This window comes from Doryrhamphus excisus, linkage group LG22, assembly GCF_037039965.1.
Source record: "Doryrhamphus excisus strain RoL-2023G ecotype Guam linkage group LG22, RoL_Dexc_Guam_v1.1, whole genome shotgun sequence".
Lineage (NCBI taxonomy): Eukaryota > Metazoa > Chordata > Actinopteri > Syngnathiformes > Syngnathidae > Doryrhamphus > Doryrhamphus excisus.
The window spans coordinates 2,173,438-2,186,122 of record NC_136378.1 but is presented as its reverse complement, the minus strand read 5'-3'; the positions used below and the strand labels follow the sequence as shown (position 1 = coordinate 2,186,122).

General features: G+C 38.0%; 1 protein-coding gene across 2 annotated transcripts in view; it reads right to left on the bottom strand.

The window, feature by feature from the left end:
• Nucleotides 1-9,941, bottom strand: part of spock1 (SPARC (osteonectin), cwcv and kazal like domains proteoglycan 1) — an 83,125-nt gene extending 73,184 nt beyond the window's left edge. The window contains exons 1-2 of one of the 2 annotated variants that reach the window (XM_058063045.2): nt 9,810-9,941; nt 9,400-9,537 (exon numbers count right to left, since the gene is read on the bottom strand). In XM_058063045.2, the coding sequence (XP_057919028.2) occupies nt 9,400-9,534 (135 nt within the window). In that variant the 5' untranslated portion in view covers nt 9,535-9,537; nt 9,810-9,941. The remainder of the gene's footprint in view (nt 1-9,399; nt 9,538-9,809) is intronic. The other variant, XM_058063046.2, reaches the window with a different exon arrangement.
• Between the last annotated feature and the right edge of the window lie 2,744 nt (nt 9,942-12,685).

Genomic DNA, 12,685 nt, shown 5'->3' with positions numbered 1-12,685 from the left:
GAACGAAACGAACAGCATCCATCAATCACAGCGTAATCCACCTCAATTAAATGTTGTACCGCACGTATTAGTGAGTGTGTTTTCTTTATACCGGTGCTTCCAAGCACCCACTTGTACAACAAATCGAAGTACCGCCACTTCCGGATTGTAAGGGACTACTTTTTTTTCCCACATGCTTTGACCCTGTGTCTTAAACGGTGAAGCTAAAAGAGAAGTAATCAATAGTGATGTTCAAGAGGCAGGGCTCTACATTAAAAACAAAAATTACTTAAACTCAATTTACTTGGGGGCCACTGGGTGAGACTTGGCCGCATCAGGTTTTCAAAAAAAAAAAACGAAAAAAAACGCATTTATTAAAAACAAAAAAAAATTAAAAACTTCGCTTTGGTTCCAATTTTCTACAAGAAAAGCTCTGATAAAACATTCCACTGTTCTCAAATATCTTACTTTTTATTTTTCTACACAAAATAATATGAAAAATAAATAAACAAATCAAGAATAAAGAAAATCAATCAGTAATAAATATTGCGCAACTGCAGGGTCTTGAGACACATGCTAACTCGCATAACTAGAGAGCTAGCGACCTAAACGGTAGCCTTCAAGTTATTTCCTTTCAACTTAAATAGCCAAAAACTTACCACTTCCACACGGATAGGGAGGATAACTATTAACAGTTATTTAACCTTTAACATGAACATGAATCAAACGTAATAATTTTTTCTGGGTACATGATACCATACAGCATCCATATCAAACTTGCGCGGGGCCGCACTAACATTAAACTTTCATATCAAGGCGGGGGCCACAAACTAGTGTTCTGCGGGCCACATTTGGCCCGCGGGCCGTGTGTTTGAGGCCCCTGATTTACAACATATTGCGGAACTGCAGGGTCTTGAGACACATGCTAACGCGCAAACTAGAGAGCTAGCGACCTAAACGGTAGCCTTCAAGTTATTTCCTTTAAACTTAAATAGCCAAAAACTTACCACTTCCACACGGATAGGGAGGATAACTATTAACAGTTATTTAACCTTTAACATGAACATGAATCAAACGTAATAATTGTTTCTGGGTACATGATACCATACAGCATCCATATCAAACTTGCGCGGGGTCGCACTAACATTAAACTTTCATATCAAGGCGGGGGCCTCAAACTAGTGCCCTGCGGACCACATTTGGCCCGCGGGCCGCGTGTTTGAGACCCCTGAATTAGACGATGTTGGCAGGGACGCCATGATAGATGTTTTCGTATTCAAACCATCGCTGATTGGTTGATCGCGAACAAGAACGGGTGTGGGTAAAACGTATAAGCATTTAACAATGAAAATATTTTTTAAAAATAATTCAATGCTCCACTGCCAATGAAGACGTCCCAAATGGCACAGAAACAAATGATTCTATTGTACTACATTTGTACATACCGCTAAAACAGAATACCATAAAGGAAATCAAACACTGGTTCTGCCAGTGGAGGGGGGTGGACCCTACAGATCTGATTGCCTACGAGAAGCAGCTCCCAGCAGGATGACAGCCTCATTAACGGCAATCGCAAGAGCAGCCAAAAGGAGATGGAAAATGATCCTGATGTCTATAGCATGCCGATCAAAACAAGATTGAATCCCCAATCATCTTCCTGTAGAACCAGCTGCTTTGAATAGAAGTGAAATGCTAATATATCGTCTATGCAAATGCAATAGGATTGCTTTGACATGTGCATGCGGCTCATACAAAACACCCAATCTGAGTAATCCTTCATTTATTTCAGTTAATTGGTTCCAGACCGTGATAAGTGAATCACCGAGTAGCATTTTTTTTTATATTCATAAAAGGAATATTATCAAGGTTGAGGTCAAATGTATTAATATAACCTAGTTAACTGCCCAAAGTGCCAATAAAACACCTAATAATAATACAGAAGGTAAAAACAGTCCACATAAGCCAGACCATATAAGGATTTAAAGTGATTCCAGATCTACTCTTAAGGTGCAGACCATTCCAAAGACTTATAAGACCTGCGATAAAGTTTGGGATCACTTGCAAATTTCTTTGTTTTCCAAAAAAAAACACATTTTTATCAATTTCACAGACAATTAAAACAAATCAGATGATTTTCAAAGAAGGATCCTTGAATTACTCCTTTCAGAGAGCAGCACAAACTGGGTCTAACAAGGACAGAAAAACGCTGCATAAAAGTTTGGGATCACTTGCAAATTTCTTTGTTTTCCAAAGAAAAACAATTTTTTCTCCAATTCACAAACAATGAAAATGAATCAGATGATTTTCAAAGAAGGATGTACATTTTTGCATCGAGGCCTACTATCAACAACTGTCAGTCCTCTGCATCAATTTCCTGGTATGGCTGCTAATCCAAGTTCATCATTTTATAAGGCTAATAGATTATTACAAAAGCCATCTAAATATCTAAACTAAAACTAAAATCTCTTACCATGCTGTTAAATAGTCCCTTCAGACAGCAGCACAAACTGGGTCTAACAAGGACAGAAAAACGCTGCACAATCCGAGTTCATCATTTTATAAGGCTAATAGATTATTAGAAAACCCATCTATAAAAATCTAAACTAAAACTAAAATCTCTTACCATGCTGTTAACTACTCCCTTCATGGAGCAGCGCAAACTGGGTCTAACAAGGACAGAAAAACGCTGCACAATCCGAGTTCATCATTTTATAAGGCTAATAGATTATTAGAAAACCCATCTATGAAAATCTAAACTAAAACTAAAATCTCTTACCATGCTGTTAACTACTCCCTTCAGAGAACAGCACAAACTGGGTCTAACAAGGACAGAAAAACGCTGCACAATCCAAGTTCATCATTTTATAAGGCTAATAGATTATTAGAAACCCCATCTATGAAAATCTAAACTAAAACTAAAATCTCTTACCATGCTGTTAACTACTCCCCTCATGGAGCAGCGCAAACTGGGTCTAACAAGGACAGAAAAACACTGCACAACTGTGCAAGAAGACAAATATCTGACAGTGTGTAGTTTAAGACAAAGACGCCTCACAGGTCGTCACCTGGCAGCTGCACTAAATAGCACCCGTCAATCACCAGTGTCAGTATCAACAGTGAAGCGGCGTCTTTAGGATGCTGGACAAAAAAAACATTTTTCAGACTGGCTAAAAAAAAATTCCGAGTGATCCCAAACTTTTGAGCAGTCGTGTATACTGTACATGTATTTTAGTTAATTCAGCCATTTTTATGCTGAAAAATGCTCAGACAATAAACTCCAGGCTATTTATAGAATTCTTAATGAGTTAAGCAGCTACTTGCCCCCTTATGTAATACTGCATCCCAGTGCTATCGCTATTGAAAACAACCACAATATCGCTAATGTTACCAAGAGGTAAAGCAAGGCCAATTTCTTCAAAGCGGAAGAAATTGTGTTGTAGTTTTTCAAACATTTGCGTGCCTTTTCTCTGTCTTGGTAAATCTCGAGACAAAAGCAAATTAGACATCATCCCTTCAAAACAATCGCCCAGCTCAACTCGGCGCCAAACCCCCACAGTGGCAGAGAACATTTTCCAAGAGAACCCCTGACGAAGCAGACTCAAACACACAATGTGGAATTTCTGATGGTCCACACAGTTTTTGATGGGCGCGACATGAAAGCTTGTCATGTTCCTGTCTTCTTTTCCTTTCCATTCTTTTCTCAATAGCGTCCAAAATTAAACTGGCAAACCTTCGCCGCACCTGTTTTATTTGTGTCTGCGTTGTACCCTCCAACGCACACGCAGACACGATCCATTTATCTTCTCCATAGGCGACGGTGGACTTTGTTTAGCTTGTGACCGCACTGTCCCACACTCACCTTGTGTTGCTGCATTTTGCACTTGTATTGATTATATCATGGCTCGCGTCAGGATGACCAGGACCTATAATTTATCCGATCAATCTCACCGGGAGCCTCAGGCCGCATATGTGTATGTGTGTATGTGTGTGTTTATATGTGTGTGTGTGTGTGTGTGATGGAACACATGCAGAGACAGCAGCTGTGGGGAAAACATGCACATTTTCCTGACACGTTTTTAAAACGGGTGCAATATTTACCCCCTTTCTCCAGTCAAGATTAGATGTGCAATTTCTCATTCCCGATCAATAAGCCGGCCGGGGAAACGGGCACAATGAGGAAGGGCACGGACAAGAGGTTGAAAGCAGCCGAGAGGGAGGGGTTTTATTCTGAAGGGCACTCTTTCATTAGGAATTAGTGGAGTATAAAACGAGAGAGGAAGGAAGAGTCGGGTGAGAGGGGAGATGATAAACCTTGTGTGGGGTTGGGGAAAAACGATGGCGGCTTAAGTGGAGAAAGAGAAATGGAGGACGGAACGGGATGGAGATAACAAAGAGTGACAAGTGTTCAGTCAAGTCTTTGCTTAATTGAAGGAAATACGAGTGTTCCCCTTCGGAGGGGAAGCGCTCATGAACAATTTCGTTTCGTGATAAAAGATGACAACCTTGAATTTCATTATGAGCCTGAACGAAGATGCGTCGCACCTGATAAACAGATATTTCACAATCTGAGGGTGGTTTGAGTTTGCGAAAATGATATGAAATATGAACAAGATGGAACATATACGGCCACTTCAATGACTTGGGAGTCGAACTATTCAGGATTTCACTACAAATGTCAAGGAAACCAAAAGTTGACTTGTAACTGGTTTTAGTACTTTCTTGTGGCACTTCAAGTAGAACCTTGGTTAGCATACGCCCCGGATAGTGTACATCATGGGTGTCCAAAGCGCAAATTTGCAGCCCACAGCTATTTTTATTTGCTCGTGCCACATTCCAAAAATATAATTTAACAAATAAACTAAACTTGGAAAAATCTGAAGTACTTTTAAGTAAAAGTTATAATCGGTACACAAAATTAATTAATTGGGAACGAACCTAGCCAAGCTACAGAAGCGATCCTAACCAGTTCTTCATGAGTTCCTCAGTATCTACTGTATTTTTGTGTACCTTTTTTTTTACTGTAAACCTTGTAATCTAATGAGTAAAAGTACTAAATTCACAAAAATAATGCCATAATACTATAAAGAAAAATAACTAACATTTAAATAAGTTGAAATATTGAAGCGTTTTTAAAGTCATTATGGAAAAACAAACAAAACGACAAAGTTACCTTTTTTATTGTAAACCTTGCAATCTAATGAGTAAAAGCACTAATTTCAAAAAAATAATGTCATAATACTATAAAGAAAAATAACTAATATTTAAATAAGTTGAAATATTGAAGTGTTACTTAAGGCTTTTTTTTTTAATAATTATGGAAAAAATGTGACTAGCATGATATCAAAAACATGTTTTTTTAGGAATACCTGGAATATGAAATGATAAAAATTTTTCATTACTAATATATTTCAAGAAAACAACCCGACCGGGTCATTTTTGACCCACTTATGCATCTAAGGGTTAACAGCAGCGTTTAAACCAAAACTCCTTCAAATGAAGTATTCCATATTGGTAGCCACGGTGTACTACCCATTAAACAAAGTAATGTTTGTATTTGAGGGGCAATGATGCAAACAGTTGACTATGTACTGTAATTGCCCTTAAACATTTGGCAAGCCACTTACTTACCACAACGGTAGTAAAAGCAATGCACTCCAAACAAAGCTGAGGCGTCTGTGTGAAGAATTAGACCGGCTCAGCCTTCCACATGTCAGCTGATACGACGTGTCAGCAAATTCCCACCGCCACCTCTTCCAATTGAGCAGCTTGGTCAGTCGCCCGTTTCCTTGCAAGCTGGGTCCTCAAACATCACGCAAGAAGGGCATGAAAAAGTCAGGTTTGCGGTGGAACCCGGACAAAAAAAAAAAAAATGCTGACATCCGTGCTTTCAGTTGATTCATCATGTGGTTCTTCACATTCGTTCTGGTTCTTCCTTCATTTATTAAAATATGACTTCATTAACTGCAATAGAAAATGACATGAACCATCTAAGTGAAGCTAAGGAATGAAGCGACCCTTGTGAGGATAAGCGGTAGAAAATGACTGAGTTCTCCTCCTATTTTGTGTGGAAGTGGTAACTTTTGGCTCCTACATTCCAAAAACATGCTAGGTTAATTAGCGACTCCAAATTGTCCATAGGTATGAATGTGAGTGTGAATGGTTGTTTGTCTATATGTGCCCTGTGATTGGCTGGCCACCAGTCCAGGGTGTACCCCGCCTCTCACCCAAAGACAGCTGGGATAGGCTCCAGCTCCCACCCCCGCGACCCACGTGAGGGTAAGCGGTAGAAAATTAATGAATGAGTTCTCCTCCTATTTTGTGTGGAAGTGGTAACTTTTTGGCTTCTTATTTTGTCTTTCCCCACCCTCGACCATCTCTGTGTGGAGTTTGCATGTTCTCCCCGTGCATGTGTGGGTTTTCTCCGGGTATTCCGGTTTCCTCCCACATTCCAAAAACAGGTTAATTAGCGACTCCAAATTGTCCATAGGTATGAATGTGAGTGTGAATGGTTGTTTGTCTATATGTGCCCTGTGATTGGCTGGCCACCAGTCCAGGGTGTACCCCGCCTCTCACCCGAAGACGGCTGGTATAGGCTCCAGCACCCCCTTGTGAGGATAAGCGGTAGAAAATGACTGAGTTCTCCTCCTATTTTGTGTGGAAGTGGTAACTTTTGGCTTCTTATTTTGTCTTTCCCCACCCTCGGCCATCTCTGTGTGGAGTTTGCATGTTCTCCTCGTGAATGCGGGGTTTTTTTCCAGGTACTCCGGTTTCCTCCCACATTCCAAAAACATGCTAGGTTAATTAGCGACTCCAAATTGTCCATAGGTATGAATGTGAGTGTGAATGGTTGTTTGTCTATATGTGCCCTGTGATTGACTGTAGTAAGCAATGACAGACCATAAAAAACAATACAATAGTACAACAAAATACATAAAGCTAACCTGTGAATTGTTGTCTACCAACACAAGTGATACATTATTTCTCACGCGGCTGTCTTTTGTCAAGGGATCAAGAAAGTCAGAGCTAGCTTCTTGAAGACAACACAACGTGATACACAAACAAACACAAACATGTGTTGTGTGTGTGTGTGTGTGTGTGTGTGTGTAACCATTAAACACAAATGTCACAGCCTCTCTTTCTTCTACCCTTTTGCTCCTTTTCTCTCCTCTCCAATCCTGTCGTCTACCCTCCGTTGACAGTTTGCGACTAATGACTTTCACTTGCACAGGAGGGGACATTTAACACACACACATACACACACATACACACACATACACACACAGAGAAGGTGCAAAGCCCGAGATGAGTATATACGGTCAAGACTAATACTCGCTCTCCCATCACAGCTCCACTGCACGAGGAAGGCCGGCTCTAATAAGGCCAAAGGTATCTTACGGTCTGCAGAAACCTCCAGAGAATACAGTATTAGGCTGTGTGCCGTTAGCGGGAACAGCACCACGCATAATAAGGCCGGCCGTTACTGTACTGACACCGATGATTGCACAGCTGCCAAGGTTGGAGAGCGTCTCGTTCATTATTGCAGTTGGGAGGGATAAATAAGGAAATATGTGTCATTGGAAATTATGGTATTGGAAATTATCGGCTTAAAGATCAGTATCGAATAAAATAATAGTATTGTATTCAATGGTGTGCTGCAAGACATCAAGCATACATAGCCCACTACTTGAGAAGATATGTACCCAAAATATGCCTGTGACACTTATTCAAAACATGTTAAACGATAACATCTTTAAGTACTCACCACTGATAAATAACGATAATGACGATAGATGAATAAAGAGGATTGAATCTGAGTCGTGGTGTAGCCTTTAGCTTCTGCTGTTGTTATTCCAGTAACGAGTTACGATGGTGAATTAAAATATTTCAAGAAAACAACCTGACCGGGTCATTTTTGACCCACTTATGGAAGGTTGGGGTAGTAACACAAAAACAAAAATTTCTTCAAATGTATAAAACAGGGGTCTCAAACACGCGGCCCGCGGGCCAAATGTGGCCCGCAGGACACTAGTTTGAGGCCCCCGACTTGATATGAAAGTTTAATGTGCAAGTTTGATATGGATGCTGTATGGTATCATGTACCCAGAAAAAAATTATTACGTTTGATTCATGTTCATGTTAAAGGTTAAATAACTGTTAATAGTTATCCTCCCTATCCGTGTGGAAGTGGTAAGTTTTGGGCTATTTAAGTTGAAAGGAAATAACTTGAAGGCTACCGTTTAGGTCGCTAGCTCTCTAGTTTGCGAGTTAGCATGTGTCTCAAGACACTGCAGTTGCGCAATATGTTGTAAATCAGGGGTCTCAAACACACGGCCCGCAGGACACTAGTTTGATATGAAAGTTTAATGTTAGTGTGGCCCGCGCAAGTTTGATATGGATGCTGTATGGTATCATGTACCCAGAAAAAAATTATTACGTTTGATTCATGTTCATGTTAAAGGTTAAATAACTGTTAATAGTTATCCTCCCTATCCGTGTGGAAGTGGTAAGTTTTGGGCTATTTAAGTTGAAAGGAAATAACTTGAAGGCTACCGTTTAGGTCGCTAGCTCTCTAGTTTGCGAGTTAGCATGTGTCTCAAGACCCTGCAGTTGCGCAATATGTTGTAAATAAAAAGAGTATAAATGTGACTATAGTCGTGTTTTGTCATGTCTACAGGGCTCTAATAATGCTTTGTTCATTTTAATCTGGAAAAAAATAATTTTTTATTATTAAGTTTTATTATAAGTTTTTATTATTTGGTGTTTTATTATTATTATAATATTTATTTATTTATTACTGATTGATTGATTTTCTTTATTCTTGATTTGTTTATTTATTTTTCATCTTATTTTGTGTAGAAAAATAAAAAGTAAGATATTTAAGAACAGTGGAATGTTTTATCAGAGCTTTTCTTGTCAAAAATTGGAACCAAATTGAAGTTTTTTTTTACATTTTTTTGTTTTTAATAAATGCATTTTTTTGGGTTTTTTTTGGGGGAAACCTGATGCAGCCCAGTCTCACCCAGACCCGAGCTCCAGTGGCCCCCAAGTAAATTGAGTTTGAGACCCCTGGGGTAGAGTCATCACCATCATCACCAAATATAAGGTACCCTATACCGAGTCATAAAGATATTTAAAAAATGTACTATTTTAGAAAGAAACGTTTATTTTTATTGAAGTTATTTACTTCCTTACATTGTTTTTTATGAGTTATGAAAAATGAGACTTTTTCAACAGGTAAAATCTGAAGACCACACCATCCAAAGTTGCCAAATGTTGCCAAAAGTCCTAACCAAAAAGTCATGTGATATCATCATATGATGAGAGTCCTAAAGGATGTACTCAAAATACTCACAATATGAAGAACACGGTGACAACACACACACACACACACACACACACACCTCTAATATTGAAACTCACATCTCTGTATCTGTTCCAGGATCTGTCCTTGGCGTACTGGTCCACGGTGCTCAACCGTTTGTCGCTGCTGGCACCGGAAGCTGCGGACTGTGTGCTCAACGTTAGAGCCACGACCGGCAGTAGAACGAAAAACATCTTCTGGAAGAGGAATAAGAAGAAAAAAAAAGGAATAAGACGCGCCCGGTTGCTGGTAGTGCTGCGTTCAAATCAAGTAGGACGTTCCATGAACACACAAGTCACACATAGTGGAGTGTGTCACAAAACCGGAAGTCCTCGTCTTCTTTCTAATCGGAATATAAACACTAGAGTTGTAACCGTGGAGCAATTATCTATTATGAATCCTCGCTTTTAATGTAGTCGCAATTCCCAAATTTCCTGTCAAAGTCTGGTAACTAAAATGTTTTTCCTACCTCCGTTCGCTGGTGTTGATGTGATGGCTGGCGGGAATAAATCCAAGTTCCGTGGAAAGCCGCACTAGCGACCACCGAGTGGGTGACTGACTGGAGACTGGAGGGTGGAGAGGACGAGTGGGAGGACGAGTGGACCTGCGGTAGGTTTCTCCTCCTCTTTGTCAGCAGAACCCGCCTCCTTTTCTCTACCTCACCCCCCCCCCCCCTCTCTCTCTCTCTTCCACTCTTTTTCTATCTGCACTCTCACTCAAGCATCCCCAATTTTTATTCCGAATGTAAAAAGAGATTCTGCTCAGCATGGACTTGGACTGACTACCAATTCCTTTCAAACCGCTTTTGAGGTGACTTGAAGGGGTTTGATAGCTGACCATTTTACTGCCGTTAATAAATATATACAGCATGTACTCTATATACTATTGCAGCAAATTATTGCAAGAGACAATTAATAAATATACTTTAAAGTATTTGTGTTCCAGGCCCAGAATCCAGATTAAATATTGTATTTTTGTAGTTAGCATAAAAAAAAACCTAGCTTGCCGTGCGTTACGGCCGAATTACTTAGTGTTTCTTGTGAAATTAAATTGATTAAAACTGCAATAAAGGCCTGTTGTTCCATCAGTCAAGTCTGGTGCTTGTGTGTCTCACTGAATAACACTACTGACACTTAATGACCAGTGTAGAATACCAACATACATAGCCTCTTTGAACGCATCTTTTCCTTGCCTTTTTATATATGCAGTTTAGTTCATTTATTCATTTTATGCTTGAAAATTATTAATTTAGGGAAAAAATAAGTAAACTTTGCTTAAATTAGGGGAGCCTGTATTATCCACTGTGCCGGGGGCGGGGGGGGGGGTGAACAATAATAATAATAATAACAATAATAATAATAATAATTACTATTATTATTATTTAACATTTATTATTTAACAATATATTTAAAAATAATAATAATTATTATTATTTAACAACATTTATTATTTAACAATATATTTAATAATAAAAATACAAGTAATTATTATTATTATTAACAATAACATGACAATAAAAATAAAAATAAAAATAAAAATAAAAATAAAAATAAAAATAAAAATAAAAATAAAAATAAAAATAAAAATAAAAATAAAAATGAAAATGAAAATGAAAATGAAAATGAAAATAAAAATAAAAATTATTATTATTATTTAACATTTATTATTTAATAATATATTTAATAATAATAAGTATTGTTATTATTATTTAACAACATTTATTATTTAGCAATATATTTAATAATAATTATTACTATTATTATTTAACAACATTCATTATTTAACAATGTATTTAATAATAAAAATAATAATAATAATAATTATATTTGTATTATTATTATTAACAATAATAATAACAATAATATAATTATTATTATTATTTGTATATTATTATTATTATCACACATTTGACAACTAATTGGTTTTATTTTGGGACATGCAGAGTATTAGTAACACTGTAAAATACTAAAACCACAAATGTCTACACATTCCACTCCTTCCCTTGAGTGTGTGCATGTCATAGATTTTAAGGCATTGTTTTTGTTTTTTTTTGTGTTCACACAAAAGCTTTAACAGGATTTGGTAGCCGTGTTAAAGTGAGGTTCTGATTCTATCAAGACACATTTTATTTTATTTTATTTTATTAGCCATGCACCAATCTTGTATCTACCACAGCAAATAAGGTCCTTTTGGAGTATCCTTTCAGCACCATGGACAGAAACACAAGCTATTGTAACAGAAGACAAATGGTAGCGAAGCCGTAGAACTAGGGCACTCATTATTGGGGTATGCGCTTTAAATATTTAATCTGCGACTCTCTGCTTTGACTGACTCTCTACGGGACTCCGGCATCACTTCTTCCTCTTTCTTTGACATGCTTGGATGTGTGCTGCGTTTGCTGACAACAGCGCCTGTCTGGTGGCAGCTCCATTCTATATACGCGCTTAACGTGGAGTGTGTTTTATTGACCTGCTTTGGTGCACATGGAGTCTGCAGCTGGGTACAATGGCTTATCTCGTTAAGTTTCACATCAAATATTCTCTCCACCCAAAGCTGACATCACACTTCTTCTTCTGCATCGCTTGCACATTTACAGTACAAAGAAACCGGCAGGAATAATGCCGCAAATACAGAAACAATGTTTAGGGGACTCGTTACTCGCTCTAATACAGGGGTCTCAAACTCAATTTACCCGTGGGCCACTGGAGCTAGGGTCTGGGCAAGGCTGGGCCGCATCAGGTTTAAAAAAAAAAAAAAAAACGCATTTATTAAAAACTGAAAAATATACAATTTTTTTCAGTGCTTTGGTTCCGATTTTCTACAAGAAAAGCTCTGATAAAACATTCCACTGTTCTCAAATATCTTACTTTTTATTTTTCTGCACAAAATAATATGAAAAATAAATAAACAAATCAAGAATAAAGAAAATCAATCAGTAATAAATAAATATAATAATAATAAAAACTTAAGAAACCACATATAGTTGGTGGGTAGTTAAAATGAACAAAGCATTATTAGAGCCCTGTAGACATGACAAAACATGACTATAGTCACATTTATACTTTTTTTTATTTACAACGTATTGCGCAACTGCAGGGTCTTGAGACACATGCTAACTCGCAAACTAGAGAGCTAGCGACCTAAACGGTAGCCTTCAAATTATTTCCTTTAAACTTAAATAGCCAAAAACTTACCACTTCCACACGGATAGGGAGGATAACTATTAACAGTTATTTAACCTTTAACATGAACATTAATCAAACGTAATAATTTTTTCTGGGTACATGATACCATACAGCATCCATATCAAACTTGCGCGGGAAAGCACTGACATTAAACTTTCAT